Below are 16,929 nucleotides of genomic sequence, written 5' to 3'. Positions count from 1 at the left end.
AAGCAGTAAAACCTCACATTTGAGAAGCTGCAACTAGCAAATGCATTTTTGCTTAATAAATTATTTAAATGATTATATGTCATAAGTGTCGACTAATTGTTTCACTACCAGTCTCTCTTTGCTTAGTCTCATTGTTTTGTCAGTCTCTCAACCCTCTTACTGGCTTTGTGTCACATGTGACTTCTTTTGTGTCAGAATCACACTCCTGCCCTCATTTTTACCAGTCCATCTGTGACTTTTTGTGTTTCACAGATTTTATTGTCACTGCTGTAGCTCTTCTGTGTGGGTCGGTCTGTGTCTGTGGATTATTTCGTACATCTGGGTGTCTATTAATACACTTGCAATGTGTGCTCTGCATACATTAGCCTGAGTAGTTCTATCACACTTAAACTTAAGAAATCTGACAGAATTATAAGTACTCTCTTACAGCTACAACAGTCATTAGATTTTGTGTTAGTCCACCTATCTAACACCTGCCTCTTTCTCATTGTGTCTCTTTTTCTAGGATCTTGGTTTAGCCCAAAACACTGCCACCAACACTAAGACGCCCATCCCTCTGGGTTCCCTCGCCCACCAGATCTTCAGAGTCATGTGCTCCCGTGGCTACGCTAACAAGGACTTCTCATCCGTCTTCCAATTCCTACGCGAGGAGGAAGGACAGTGAATGGAGGGGGAGCGTAGTTGATTGTGATGTTACCATACACACACACACACACACACACACACACACACGCACCACAACCACACACCCCAGTGCCCCTTATCCCACTATGCTCAGGAGAGACTAAGGCCTTGCCCTCAGGCACAGATCTGTGGTCCAATTAACATACTGTATGTCGACACATGTCCCCTCATTGCATTAGCTGAATCATATTTTCCATTCATGACTCTCCTTCTGCATGGAGGAAATGCTAAAAATGACCTTAGATCAGTATCTAGAGACAAAGCCCTTCCTCTTTAGCAACTCTCTTCTCTATTTGGCCTGAGAAGCCCGAGTAGGGAAATCAGAGATAGGATGGGATGAGGTGCTGCAGGTTTACATATAACAATGCAAATATGTGTATTTTTTTTTCAGAATGATTGAGAAGTAATAATTGCATGATTGTTAAAAGGTTAAGTATGTTTTTGTCGGGTTAGTGCTGTTTGCCTATTACTCAAATGTAATGAGGACAGTAAAAAACCACACAAACTACAGTGAGAATTTACATACTGATGGAAATGTCATTGAAGAGACAGTGCAAGGGAGTGCAGAGTTTGGGTTGTCCTTTTCTAATGGAACAAAAAAATCCCATATTCACAGCACTACATGTGAAGGCACCAAACTGCTGGCTCAAAGTTTACTTATTTTGTTACATTCATCTGTTTTTGGCAGGATCCACTCATTTACGTGTCACCCGAGTCTTCCAGCCATTTTAAATTTTTTCATTTGTTCATTTCAGTGTTCAATCATCTAGTTTTTTTTACCTTGTGAATACACTAGAGTTTGTTTCCATTGGTACTACATTTAAGTCACTACTTACTGATTGGACTAGTTCTGCTCTGTTAAATACTGTGAGATATACCTGGTTATTTTTGCACTGTGTGCATCGCGGTGCGATGTGCTGGACCATTTTGATACAGTTACACAATCTATTTGAACTTACCTCTGCTCTGCTGTCTGCATCTGCTTATCGAGCCACTAGAGTATTATTTTGTGTCCAACATTGTTTAAATTTTATACTGTTCACTACAAAATGTTGTTCTCACTCTCTGGCACTTTCTGTTTTACTTTAATTAAAGTCTATCCTCACATATTGCTCCTCTCTGTCTGTCTGTCTCTCTACTTGTACGACATCTGTGTAAAGTGTCAGCGAGGAAAGGTTCCTCCCTGCTCTAAGCAAATGTACATAATGTATATTTCATATTGTTGTCTAGTATTGAAAAGGAATCTAAAAGAATTGTCTTTTTTTTTTTTAGTAAAAGTCATTAATAGTGTCTACAGCTTGTCTTTGCTCTGTGAAACAGATCCTCAGTCATTCTGTGGCCTAAAATAAAAGTTGTTCTGTGTATTTTGTATGCGTTTGTCTGGTTTGTGAAGAAAGTGTGTTGCAAATTAATGTATATAATATTCGTTAAAGATTAGTTTGATAAAGAGCTTTGGGAACAGTGGCTCAGTGGTCATCTTCCCTTATCTTAAGCATCTATAGTCCCTCTATACTTTAACATATACCATGTTACACATATTGCATGTCAATATTGTTTCCAGTAAAGGAAAAACAGTATACATCAATAACTCAATAATAGTAATAACTCAATATAGCTGATGTAGCCATATTTTATTGAAAACTAGCCCAGGTGATGATACACATGTTAATGCACCAACTATATTCACTCACTATGTCTCTAACATATTTTTGTATTGATTTTGTATAACAGTTACCAATCATCTGAAACATTTAGCAGCCTATTTCAAATTTACTTGTAAAATTAGCTTTGGAGCTACTTAAATTCCTAATGTTCTTACTTTTGAGATAACACCAGTCAATGACTGTTACTAGACTTAGTGTATGTAGCAAAATGAACATTTGCTATGTATGTGCTTATTACCTCCAACCTGGAAGAGGGAGCTCATGAGTTTTCCTCATCCAAATCAAGGGCCTAATATCTGCCATATGTTGAACAGATTGTAAAGTCCACAGAATTAAAGTGTTCTTGTTGGCCCATGTAAATTAACCTGACTTGATCACCTAACAGGTAAGGTGACCAACAGGACAATAACACAAAACACTGTAATTCTTGGGTTTTTTTTTTTAGTCAGTCACTAGTGGCATGGCTCTAGGCATGGCAGCGTTGGTTGTTTGGTTCACCACTTTGGTCCACACTAAAATATGTCAACAACTATTTCCATGGTCCCCAGAGGATGAATCCTATGACTTTGGTGATCTCTGACTTCTAGCACCACCATGAGGTTCACATTTGTGGTTTTGAGTGAAATATCTCAACAACTATTTGATGAACTGCCATGAAATATGTTCTACTCAGTATGAATTGTAATGACTTTGGTTATCTCATATTTTCATTTTGTGCCACCATCAGGACAAAATTCCTTTGTCCAATACTTTGATTTATGACTAAATCCCCACAAAACTGATATCATTCCCATTGGCCTCAGCTGTATACTGTGTTTAGTGCTAATTTACAAATGCTAGCATGCTAACGCACTAAATAAAGATGGTGAACATGGTAAACATTATACCTGCTGAATGTCAGCATGTTAGCATGCTGAAGCTATTATTTAGCTCAGTACAGTCTTGCAGAACCAATAACATGGCAACAGACTCTTACTTGTGTGATTCTTGCCATGTGAACACCAAGATGTTCTGGTTCCCTGTTTTTAAGACTATTCGGAGCCGTCTTATGCAGCTTAAACTTTGCAAATCAGCCCATGATCCAGCCATCGTGCCTTTCAGTGGGCTGTTATTCCATTGTTTCTCAAAAGCTCTTCAGCAGGCACTCATATAACGCCTAACGTCAGTCAGGGAGAAATAGCACTAATCTCAGAATGATGCCCTTATTTCCATCATTACAATGAAATGGGAGGAAAAAAAACAAATGCGGTTTTGTTTAATTTTACTCTTTTTTTTTCTGAGGGCTGGCTTTTCTCTGCGACATTTTATGGAGCTGCTGTCGTCTAAGTGGCAGCCACAGTTGTATCAGACTGTGGTGAGCCATTGGTGGCAAGAGTTGTGTAGTGGGCTTGTGACTCACTCTGTTATTGTTCTTTGGGAAGTATGCACTTGCCTTGGCTCTGCGCTTTGAAAATCTTCATCTGACTGTAAAAGAGAGGAATTACTTCTAGGTTGAGATTGAGAAGCTATTTATACAGTATCACATATCTCTTCCTATGAAAAAGCTGAGGTAACTTGTCAAGCAGGATTCGGCATCTTTTAACCGCCAACACCATCTCGGCCTTTGCAGACAATAGTCTCTGGTCTTCCTGAGGTCTCCCTAAAGAAGAACTACGCCTCTGGACTGGTCTGCTGAATTAGGCAGCGTAGCTGATTCATATTTGGGTGTTTTAATTTGCCTGTGTTTTATAGCAGGCTGCTGAGCCTGCGGTTTCCTCATTAAAGGACACATGAAAGCAGGCTGTAAAGGAGCCGCGGTGAGACCGGCCTGCGCTGACGTCTGAAGGGGATGCGAGCGACCGAGGGACCGACAGAGTCCCGAGCCAGCCGGTCTGAACTGGAGGGCCTCACCCTGTCAGCCAGGCAGCCAGTGGTGGGACACCAGACACACCACACTGTATTGTGTCCACACTGGGCTAAAACACAGTCTGATGTGTCACTAAGAGTTCACCCTCTGATGCTTGTTTGCATTGTGTGATTTGATCAACAACCTTGTCTTACAATACTGAGCTGAGAAAAATACTATTTTTTTTCTTCATGCATCCTGCAACCTGCCCATGATCACTTTTACTAGTAACAGGGAACCTGAAGAATCCTGAGCTAAACTAGTTTTGAATTTGAATTTGTGTACATTATACGCAGATGATCAAAATTTACATCTATTTCTGCTGGTGTGTTTTCAGACTTTGAAGTTAATTGCCCACCTGGTAAACCCCCCTCCCTGCCATTTAGAGAATAAAACAGCCTCGGCATAGAGAGTTGCTGCTGTGATAAATACCTGAGGCAACTGCGTTCATTATTTCCCCATTATAACTGCTGGTGGATCCTCTCAGCTGTTTAACGACTCGCTCTTTAAGGAAGTGAGAGCAGTGGGGTCACGGCGCAGGGAGGGGGGTGAGGCTCCTCTAAGCACCCCGTGATTCATATCAAACACACGTTAAGTGGCATGTGGCTAAATTAGTGGCTGGAATCTAGCAGGTATAATAGCTCGCCCAGCGGTGCGTAACGAGCCCATGTCTCACTGTGTAGCATTATGGCCTTGATATCTTTTCCATGAACCCACCAATAATAGTCCAGATCCACACCCACAGCGTCTGCACATCAGCACAACACCCACACATGTCTTCTTCCTGTTTTGTAGACAACATTCCCCCATCCTGAGTCATTGACTCCGCTTAGGTTCATTAGTGAGGATAATTCCATTGCAGACAGCGGGTCAGCACATAACATGTCACAACGACAGCGAGGCACATAACAGCAGCTAATTATAACTATGAAGTCCTCATTAGAAAATCTAGGGGCTGCAGTTGTGGAGCATTGACCCACTACCTGGTTAAAAGGTTGCGTCTCAACAATATGAGTAAATATCTGAGGGAGAGGGGAACCTGCTTGTCTTGTCACGCTGTCGTCTTTTTTTCACTCGCTTTCACCCACTTTACGTGCCTTTTTAACCTCTTCACCTCTGTTACTTCCTCTAGGAAGCTATACATAATGGTGTTGGAGGGGATGTAAATATTTTAATCAACACATCCCCTGATTTCAATTATGTTAACACACCTCTATGTTCCAACATGATACTGATACCATCATACTTTCTTTTCCTGCACTGGCTTTCTATTTCTGCCCTTTCCTCCCCTTCTACAGTAAACTTCCTTCCTCGCATTACCCCCCACACACCCTCTGTCACCTGTGAGTAACGACAACACACACTCTCTATTCATCACACGCTGCTGCACATGCTCAGTAGCTCTTCATTATATTAATTACTCTCATTGGAAGAATGATCATCAGCCCCGTCAGAATCTATCACCGCCCGGTTCCCACAGAGACCCAGGCCCGGTAAATAATCACTGGTGTCGGTAACAGGGCCCCGGCCCCACCATTCCTATCGGACCCACCAGGGTGGGCCCTAAATACCCAGGGGGGTGCAGTGCCTGCTAGGCCACATTCATCTCTGCCACCAGCTGGTGGAGAAGGTAGCTGTAAGGCCTGATCCAGAGGCTGCTGGTGCTGTTTCAGACCTGTAATGGGTGAGAGTGGGTGAGAACAGAGTAAAGGCAGCCTGATTGCAGCTCAGCACCCAGAGGGGAATAACACATTCTGTTTTACAACTTCTGGAAAGTTGTATAAAGATCTGTGTGTGGTAATAATGGTTTCAAATGAAAAATGAAATCTTGAGTCTGTAAGAAATCAAGTGACAGATCATGGGGGAGACCACAGGCTCTAGTTCACACCAAGCATGCTTTTGTAGTTCATCAAACTTTGGAGTGTTAACTCCTTGATTTCAGTTTTTTGGACAGGTGAAAACAATGCCACTGAAATTCAGGTGCACACTAAATGCAGTAAGACCATCTGGTATTATGGAGCAGTTTCCATGACAGTCTACAACAACAGCTCTGTGAGGCTATGCTTAGGCATAACAATGCTATGAGCTAAATACAAAGGGCAAGAATCAACAACGACAATGCTAACATGCTAAGCAGGTACAATGTTTACCATGTTCACCATGTTAGTTGAGCATCTTAGCATGCTAACATTTGCTAACTGGCACTAAACACAAAGTAAAACTGAGGCTGATGGGAATGTTTAACAGGTATTTGGTCATAAACCAAAGTATTATGGTGCCAGATGGAAATTTAAGGGATCACCACAGTTATTACAAGTCATCCCGAGGGGAACATGAAATAATGGAAATGATTAAATAATGGTCAAGACATTTAACTCAAAACCACAAATGTGAACCTCATGGTGGCACAAGAAGAAACTCCAGGGGATTACCAAAGTTATTAGGATTCATCCTCTGGACACCATGGACATCTGTACCGAACTACATGGAAACCCATTCAATATTTGTTGAGACATTACAGTGTGGAACAAAGTAGGCTGACAGACCAGACGACACTGCCATCCCTGTGGCCATGTTTTTTAGGAGTGAGAACACTGTAATCGGAACCGCTTATTGATTTAGGTGGTCATCTGATAACTTACAGTAACTCTACAGTGACTGTAAAGTGGCACGAAACAAACTGAATTAAGGTTTAACCACAATCTTGATTGATTTTCAGCCATATTATCATCTTTCATGTATTTATACAGTAATTGTTACATCCAATTATACAAAATGAAATTATATTACTTCAAAGAATGAAGACAATTCAGTTGTACTTGGCTAAAGGGACTGGCATAATTTTTTCTGAAGCCAAAATCTTAAATGGCAGGTTACCTGAACACTGTAGGCCCATGTGTGCTCTGTTTTAAATCTATAGATTGTAACTAGGCAAGGTTAACCAAAAAAAATCAAATATAGAAATTACATCTAGGTAAAACTTCTGCACCAGGGCTTAACAGCAAATAAACAATAGGTGGGATCATCCTAGGAGTGTAAAAAGGTATTAGAGCCAACAGATGTAGAGTACAGGTTTACAACACTTTCCTTTCACATTTTAATTAAGAATTGAAAAACTTTATGAAATACAGTTCAGAGCTGAAGAACCATCTGAAATGCTGATAAAAAATTTTCAGGACTAAGTATACCAAACTCCAGCCTGTACGATTTCGTTATCCTGAGCATAGCAACTCTGTGATGGCCTCATCTTGCTCTGCTTTAAGCTCTCTTCATGGCCAATTGACCTGATACCTCATTCTCATCTCTTGCTAATTGAACAGAGAAGGAACAAGAGAGAGGGAGAGATAGAGGCAGAGTAGAGAAAATGAGGGGGGAAAGAGTGATGTGATAGAGGACGAGTGAGAGGAGAGAAGCGAGGGGTGGTGTAGCATGCAAGACCTCATTGATTAGGTGGTGAGCGGTGCAATGTTTCTCTCCTGACGCTTACACACATTAAAGCTACATAAACACCCATAATTGGTTCGTTTAGGGTAGAGTGGAGGGAAAGAGCACATACACTCACAGACACACACACACACACACACTGCCATCATTGTTTGTATGTGTGTGAGGAATACAGAAAGAGAAGAGGAGCAAAATTAAATGCTGATAAAAAGCATTTCAAGTGGTTTGCTTGCAAAGTGGTTGGTGTGGGTGGATAGATGCCTGTGAATGTGTGTGTGTGTGTGTATGTGTGTCTCATAATGTCCCAGTGCTGTACTAAGCAGGAATGATAAAACCCATCCTCAGAGACTTGGGATGACAATAACACTCACTTCAGGGAGAGGAAGAAATGGGAGGGATGCTGCTGACTGTGACAAATTAGCTCTCAAATATCGAGGTAGCCGATTGGCTGTGAGCGTCAGGAGGGAGAGATACGTTTGGCTGGCTGAGGTGATGGATAGTTATTATGCCATTCTAATAAAAGAACATGCAACTTTGGGGCTTTTCAGCTCAATGATAGTTGGGGAGGGCTGTTCAGCACTGTCATATGGGATGCTGCAAAGTGTGTGCGCGCTCATCTTTGCATTTCTGCACTTGTACTGCAACATGAAAGACAACTGTGGCAAACCAAAAAGACACACATGTGTAAATAAGACAGCTGTGGGTTCGGCGTTGTGCCGCACTGACCTCACTGGGCCCATCTCAGTTCTTGTGTATAAGGATGACAGTGTGTGTGTGAGAGGCAATATTCAGGGTGTTCCCTGCGTCCCGTAGCACCACATCCATCAGGTCATAAGACCCCTTGACAGGGTCTAACTGGCACCCCACCTCCTGCCCCACCCCGGAGGGCTGTGTCAGTGGCTGAATGGAGTGCTCCCTGGACGTGGAATGATGGGATTCCTCGGTCTTGGCTGTCATCTTTAATCCAACACTCTCACCCACACAGCTGAATCTTCATCTCTCTGTCTCATGCTGTGCACCACATGCACACACACTCTCTCTCTCATACACACACACTCACACTCAGTGAACTCTCACATTTTGGGCCACAAATAAATTTGCATTCTCTGCCAATTCAGATGCTGTATCAACATCGCTGAATCTACATATCGTTGACGTGTCCGGGTGCTAAGTCACCATTATGTCTCTCTCTCCAAATCACACACACACACACACACACACACACACTCGGACAGGCAGGTCACAGTGGCCCCAGAGCACTGGACTGTGCTAAGCAGGTAAATATAGCGAGGACAGGCTTTATTAGAATAGAAAAAGCTCTGTTACTGTCAGGGGTAAGCATGACCGATTGGGATGGATCTTTACCTCCAGGCCCTGCGCCCCACAGTTGTCCTCAGCTATTCCGAGAAGCCTCCACACCTCAGGGTTGTGTCTTTTCTGTGCTATTCCGAAAGAACAAGCTTCTCATAGACATGTTACTCCTTCCATTTGAATGATTTCATTTTAATGGTTTTATTTAATATCACAGTTTAAATAAGGAACCTGGGGTGTGATTTGTGTATAGGAGCGTTTGTGTCCACCTTCTGCAATTTACTACTAATGTTCTTGGTCTATAAAAAGGGAGAAGGTGTGTGTATGTCATGTCTTCCTAATGTAACTGCCCAGCAGATTACCGCCTTATTGCCTCCAAATCAATACCCTCGAGTGGGTGAAAAATAAGGTGCATGCTTCCATCTCAAGTCACCTCAGCATCTGTCACACATAGCTACTCATACACAGCTTCAATATGTGCAGTTTCACATGCACGTTCATTATGATGTTGAACATAAAAAGATTATTGGCAAATGGAGAGACAAAGAGTGGAAACAGAGAGATGATGAGAAAGATGTGGAGCCCAGGTTGTGTAAGATCTCTGGCCTTGTCACCACCACAGAGCCTACACAAGAAACCATCCATTCTTGATCCTCTAAAGCTCATTGATCCTATCAACATCTAGACAGAATAAGGACCTCCCCACCTCCCCCTCACATCACCCGACACTCACTCTATAACTGAGATCAATATTGATTATCATCTTTAAACTGCATGTCTTTGACCATGTGCTTCTGGAGCTCCTATACACTAAAAAGGTGCTGTGGAAGATATTTGAATAAACAATAAAAACGGCTGTGATGAGTGTTATTTTTTGGGCTTATCAATTTGGGGGTTTTGTAATTTAAAGGGAAAGTGGAAATGGAGCAGAGGAGATGAAATGGAGAAAAAAGATGTTGGGGAGAGAGCCTGATATGGATATGAGAAGCAAATCCAGTCTTGAAAAATGAGGCCTGTATATCCCAGCTTAGCGTGACATCACTGCGTTAGTATTTTCGCCAACAATTGCTCCGAAATTAGTCAGTAACAGAACGCTGCACACTTCAGGCTGTTATCAGCATCAATGTCCAGCTACTTTCTGTCCTTTATCTCACTCTCCCACCCCACACCTCCATCCCGTCAATCACGCCTCTCAGATAGCCCCATGATCGCAATCGACACTCAAATGATGGAAGTGAATAAAACTCATTACTGACAGTCAGCGTGAGTCATGGCCGGGCATTAAAAGTTGCGTCTGGCCCTCAGCCGTCCATCCCTCAGCCGTGCTTTATGATGGGAGACCTGGTCGGGTTCCCGTCGCCTTTCGGCGCCAATCTCCATCAATCCACAACTACAGAGCCCCCTCCCGCCACCCCTTGCTCACCCTCCCACCTCCTCCTCCTCCTCCTCCTCCTCATGCACCTTGTGTTGTCAGAAATCTAACCGTTGTTATCCTGGCGTGGCAGAGTTTTTAAGTTGTGGGGTTTGAGTGAGTAGTGTCACAAAGTCTTGGGTGTCTGGAGTTACAAATGTGGTTGTAGTAATAAAACAAATGAGCTTCTAGTTTTTTTTATTTTTAATTAAGCTCCCATTGCCACAGGAAAGTGTAACCACTCACACTGGTAGAGACAATGGATGGACAAAAAAGACCTCTGGGCAACTTCGCCTGCTTAACTCCTATTCCATTAAGCCATTATACTGCTTCTATACTCTCCACCTGACTATACTAACCACTGCCTAAACAAGTCTTTACCTAATGTAAACTAAGACAGACCAGTGACTCACCCACCAATTTTAGACCTTTTCCTAACTGGTCCTGTCCTCATAAACCCAGTGCAGAGAGAGCAGTGTTTACAGAAAGACAGGAGCGGCTCACTTCTGATCTTCCTTGCGATATGGGGAAAGAAAAGAGAATGAGAGACAGAGAGAGACGGAGAGGAAAGGAGACGCCAGGGGTTACATGATTGCAGGACAAACTCATAAAAGTTCCATTAACCCGCGAGGAGTTAAAGAGGCCCTGTTTTCATCCAGCAGACAGCCGTCACAAACAGAGCATCACCATAAACCGTGTCCTTCTTCCTTACCTCCATCTTCCTCTTGATCTGTAGAGCTCTCGCAACCACAATCTGTGTTTCGTTTTCCTTCCTTCCTTCCTTCATCCTTCCTCTTCTTTGCTGGTTTTTAATATTCGATAATTTGCTCTTTCCTATGTGCACAGCGGTCAGGCACAGATATACAAACACAGATCTATAAAACAAGGATTCCCTATTGTCTCTCCTCCTACACTCTTCTTCTCCCTTTGCCTCCCCCTACTCCTCCTCAGCTGACCTAAACAGGACTCCCTAGTTACGCCCTCTCCCCCTGTTAATCTATGTTCCTGCTCCGTGAGTCACAACCTGTAGACGCCATAGGTTTATCATCTGTCAGCGTCAGTTTGTCTGTCTTATTAAACTGTCTTGCCGCCCATTCATGCCTGTTCACTTACTGCTTTTAAGTTCATATAACTGCTTTAAAGAGTAATCTGTATCAAAATATACTTGATTGTGAATATAAGTGATTGTGCTGAGCTTTAACACATAAACAGAATAATTTAATTATCAAGCATGCATGCACACACAATGTGAGGATATTTTGTTGTCTTAAACGTGGTAATCTAAGATTGCGTCGCTATAATTTTGTTGCCATCTTTGGGCTTCACTATAAATCTAGTCTTTTCTTTGTGCTTTCAGTTGTGCTATCACTTTTTACGTATGCTAACTAAGCAGTTCTTCCTTGATTGATTCCAAGCAAACCACTGTGTGCTGCCAGAAACAAAATGCATCACTTTCTGTTCACCAGAGGAGACGCCTAACACTGACCTAGCATTTTATAAACAAGCTGCAAATGTTCCGGTTCTCCTGAAAAGGGTGATATAAGCAGTGATTACTACAAGTAATAAGAGCTAAATGGTTTCTATCAAAAATGTCAAACCCTTTCATCTAAAATTAGAACTTTTTTGTAATCTTCTAAATATGTTGAATTAAAAGCTGGGCAATTATTATGCAATCGCAATTTTTTAAATTTTTTTCTATAAAGTTAAACTTTATCCACTCGGGTTTCTCCGATACATCAAAATTTCTTTTGCAAGTCAACATTACAACAACATTACATTCCCCTCCTTGTGAGACTATCTCTACACTGCAGCAAGAAAGCACAAAGGAATTTCTTACTTAACTTTGGAAGATATCCACTTTATTTGACTAATATTGTGACTGCTGAAGCCTCATATTAGCTTCAGCTAAACTGTGGATTTTATCCTCCATTTCACATTGGAATTGTGACAGGAAGGGATCTTTTCACAGAACCGCAAATAAGTAGCGGCCAAAGACTCTTTCAATGCACTGGTAGGAAACTTTTAAAACTTTAATGGACACTTTAATCCAACATTTAAAATTTTTTCCTGTGACGTCATCCTCTGAAATAATCCTGATGAGCTTGTTTGTGGAGATATTTTGAGCTAACACTGAAACACACACACACACACACACACACACACACACACACACCTGACCCCACCTCTACCTTGTCAGTCACCACAGTTTTATAGTTCTTGGGGAGGTCTGCTCCCAGCCAAACAGTGCGAGTGTTCTTTCAAACCATCCATTAAGGCACTAAGCACAGGCTCTTAGCTCCTCTTCTGATGCCTTCACTATCTGGTACCACTATCTCCTCTGCTGCTTTTCCCATGGTGTAACCTTACCTCCCCAACTTAGTCTGACTCTGCACACACACACACACACACACACATGCCCACAATGATACACAATATGCCATTCCTGACCTGCATGATAGGAACTTGTATCAAAATGCGCAGTAGTATGAGCTGCTCCTGTGGGAATTTCTTTCCAGATAAACATTTGGGTTCATCCCTGTTGCTTCACTCCATATCTTTATTATGAGGTCACAAGCCCCGACCCTCAGTTAAGCTAAGAGTATTTTCCCAACATAAGCTTTTCAAGTTCAGTCAACGGAGTTAATATCACAAAACCACAACCATTGATCAGCAGCAGTCAGAGGTCAGCAGGACAACTCTTCACACTGCACTTCACGGTGCAGGTTGGGGGATGGAGAGAGTTGGAGTCAGAAGGGCAGGGGGTTGGGAGATGGAGGAGCGGAAAGAAGGGGAAGCCCAGACACCCCTGTCTCCTAGGAGAGGACCAGCGAGTGGGTGCGGCGGTCACGGGACGGAGGCATAATGAGGATACATCACTGCGGCAAGGAGGTACTCTATCACAGGCATATGCAGACACACACACACACACACCAACAGGCCGGTACAAGCAGACACACTTACAGTACTGTATGTGCAGCTACATGCAGCTATATAGGCACCAAGGGCCCACACAGACATCAAACATCTCAGCTAATCATAGCAGAAGACGTCAAATAAACTGGTTGTTGCCCAGCACCACTGTAAAAGACAACATTCTGCATTCTGAGTGATGCAAGTCCAGTGAGACTGTGGGAACAGGCTTTTTCTTATTCTCTGCTGTGGAGTCTGTTTGATGACTCTCTGGGAAAAAAGGGGCACAACTTTTCCTGTCGCCTTCAGCCACCACTGTTGCCGAGCATTAAAGCGGCCTGCGTGCAGTAAAGTAAAATGAGGTGTGGAGAGAATTGGACTGATCTGCAAAGCCATTGGCTGCCGAGAGGGTCGTAAAATAATAACACTCCGTCGTAAAACAAAGTGCTTATTAAATCATTTTAAACAATATCGCACAATGCTGTGTGCTCCGTTATCGGCTCCACAAAACCAAAAGATCTCATGGGGAAAGCAGCTGAACAATCAAATGAAATTTAAGAAGTTGATCATCATCACAACGCTGAGTAAGACTTTTGGGAGACCTTGGCGGCTGAGCTCCTACCAGAACCATCAATAAAGTGACACTTGACCATTATGTGGCCATTATGTGGACTTTAAGTGACAATTGCACATCAGAGGGAGACGAGGAGTACAGCCTTTCCTATATTTCTAAACTGAGCTTGTGGTTGGTTTTTTTTTTTCCATGTGGTGTTAAGAGGTGCACCCACACACACAAAAAAACAAGCCCATTCAAACGTACACACAGTGTGTAGATTACTGGTATATCATTGGATTTTCAGCCTGAATGATGCGTATAGTCTTTTGGGCATAGACATTCAAAAACACACATGTCCTGACTCCTTTCTGCAGTCACTCTCTCACCCTTGGATGCTGGTGAAATAAAAACACTTGCTGCACAGGAGGGTCCACATAGATTTGTTTACTTAGTACAAATAATGAGAGGGTGTAGAGTCATTGGGCTCAAAGAGAAAACATGAGCTGCACTGTGGTCAGAAGAGCAACATTATCGACTACGAAAGTTGCACTTATTGCAAGTCATGCAGCTACAGTGCTGTGTACTTATCATGATGACAGAGCATCCACACTGAAATCTTTTAAGGAAATCTGCATTTCCTGCTTCTTTGGCCATGGCACTCATTAATTTCTTGCACACCTTTTTCACACCTTTCATTGTGCCCTTCCAATTGAAAGACTTGTATTTTGATAAAGATCATTCTTGGATTATATAGTATTTGTTACCTGAATGCCTAAAGATACTCAGGATACTGTAAATTGAAACATTTCTTGAAACTGAACTGACTCAAATTTTAGCTGCGAGTATCAATTAACTTCCAGAAAGGGACAAGACGTTCACTAGACTCTAGATTACTGGAGTACTTTTGGTTTCCCAGAAATGGCAATTAAAGGGAGAAAGTGTCAACAGTGATGATAGTGTGTTGGATTTGGGTGCAGCTTTTGTGCTCATTACTCCAAAAAGTTGGTGTCCCTTTAAATATTCTTAAATCACTCCCTGTCCTGATGTTTCCTGTCTGTCCAATAAAGATAAAATAGCAAAATCTTACTTTAGAAATAAAACATTGCCTATTTGTACCAAACAATTCCAGGGATCTGTCATGTATTACACTATTCATTTTCCATTTCAATACCAAAGTTGGTAGTTGCATCCTGTTATATTCAGAAATAAGCATAATCCATTTGCCTCACCTGTACATTTCAGTGGGAATGATCACAGAAATGGACAGCATCAGTGTCAAATCATCTTGTCCTTTTCAGTCAAGGCAGAGGGGATACTTCCACCGGGAAAAAGGAATTTATTTTTGTGGCCCAGTAAGGTCAGGCTACTACATGCAGTATCTGCAAACTGAAATATGGAAAGGAGAAATTTGTGAAAATAATTAAAAATTAGAAAAATTGGCTACATTTTACTAGCTTACAGACTCACTCCTTGAATCCAAATTTTGCTCACAGGTCTCAATCATAAGTGCACAATGCTTACAGCTAAGACCACATGGAGCATCATAGATACACAAGTTGACTGTTATCAAGCTACTGAATAGGCGTTAACATGACACGTAGAGGTGTTGACTCCCCTTCATCTGCTCCACAGATTTACACCCACTGGTGTAACGATGAACCCATAAGCAAAATTCCACATTATGCAATTAAACACTGAAATGAGGAACTGAGGAAGTCCAATACTGGTGAACTTCCGTAATATTCAAGGCTTATACCATCTATCCCAATCTGAGTTTAATCCAGGTCAAAGAAATCTAATGATGACAAAGAGGATAAAAGTGTGGAGAGATCAAAACCAAGATCTTAATAAGGTTCCTCCAGGAGACTGTTTTGGTTCACCTCTCATCACCCAACAGCTTTTTTATAATAGATGACACTAACCAACCCTGTCTATGACCTAAACCTTTGATTTCAATATAATCAATGGACAATCAAACTGCTTTCTATGACATATTCACCATTTTGTCTTTGTTATCTGTGCAAAGCCTTGTCAGCACGGCCCTTAGCCTCAGAAAGGGATATTTTCCTGTTTAATTTGCATCAGAAATCTTCTTCTGCACAGTATTCTTGCTTCATGATGTCATGATACACCCTTTCAGTGCTATATGGACACTGACATCTTTGTTCTGCAGCTGCTTTAACAAACTAAAGGTCATAATTATAAACACAGAAGATGGGAATCAGAAGTAGTCACCCGTATGAAGCTATATTATTGCTGAGAAGCAGAGGGAGAATGAAAGGAGACTGAGATGCTCGACTCATGTAACAGCTCTTTGAAAAATCTTTAAATATTAGAAATTCACGTGTAGGGTCAAGGTGCAGCATCTCAGGAAAATCTAAACCATCCATCCACCTTGGCCTATATTACTAACAGTAACATATAAAGATTTATAATCATTATCTTAAACATGGGTCAAAATCATTATCCTTCTTGTCAGTGCAGACAAATGATTACATGCAAACGACAACAATGATGCACTACCAAACATGTTTTAAATATGCATGTTTTTGAAGGAGAGAGCTTGCTAAAGGGTTTTTCCCCCTATACCTTGGAGAATATAATATAATATATATACATTGCCGTTCCCAACCTTCAATTGTAAGCAACACAAATGTTTGATACAAATTATTACTATTATTAGTATTTGTCACAGTATCCTCTACTTATTGACACAGAACACTGATATTCATATGACAATAAATATTATCAGTGATGAGGTCTAAGTGGTGGTGTAGGGTCTGGACTGGCATCATATCTTTATGAGCAAGACTTTTTTTTGGCGATCAGGTAACTATCTTGAAAAACAGTGAGAAAATCTTAACACATGTATGTGGAATAAAACTACGATTCCACGGCCATTTTACACATTCATGTGGCACTGGTCGGAAGCAGATCTTACCTAAAGAGAATACTCAGTGTCAACAAGCTTCTCTGCTTTTGCATTTTCGTGTGTTGCTAACTTAAATTGTAGAGGAGGACAGTACGGTGATTATTTTTCACGCACCTTTTCAGCAGAGTGTGG

The 16,929-nt window shown here is 41.7% G+C and overlaps 1 protein-coding gene and 1 long non-coding RNA gene across 2 annotated transcripts in view; one reads left to right on the top strand and one right to left on the bottom strand.

Moving 5' to 3' along the window:
* The window catches only part of hibadha (3-hydroxyisobutyrate dehydrogenase a), a 23,766-nt gene extending 21,718 nt beyond the window's left edge, over positions 1 to 2,048 (top strand). The window contains exon 8 of the mRNA XM_067611313.1: positions 506 to 2,048. Within this exon, the coding sequence (XP_067467414.1) occupies positions 506 to 664 (159 nt within the window). The 3' untranslated portion in view covers positions 665 to 2,048. The remainder of the gene's footprint in view (positions 1 to 505) is intronic.
* The window catches only part of LOC137197851 (uncharacterized), a 22,219-nt gene extending 5,290 nt beyond the window's left edge, over positions 1 to 16,929 (bottom strand). The window contains exons 1-2 of the long non-coding RNA XR_010931519.1: positions 16,912 to 16,929; positions 15,095 to 15,251 (exon numbers count right to left, since the gene is read on the bottom strand). This is a non-coding gene — a long non-coding RNA (uncharacterized lncRNA). The remainder of the gene's footprint in view (positions 1 to 15,094; positions 15,252 to 16,911) is intronic.

The sequence above is a fragment of the Thunnus thynnus genome, chromosome 15 (genome assembly GCF_963924715.1).
Source record: "Thunnus thynnus chromosome 15, fThuThy2.1, whole genome shotgun sequence".
Lineage (NCBI taxonomy): Eukaryota > Metazoa > Chordata > Actinopteri > Scombriformes > Scombridae > Thunnus > Thunnus thynnus.
The sequence above is the reverse complement of the archived record's forward strand: the minus strand, read 5'-3'. Positions and strand labels throughout refer to the sequence as shown.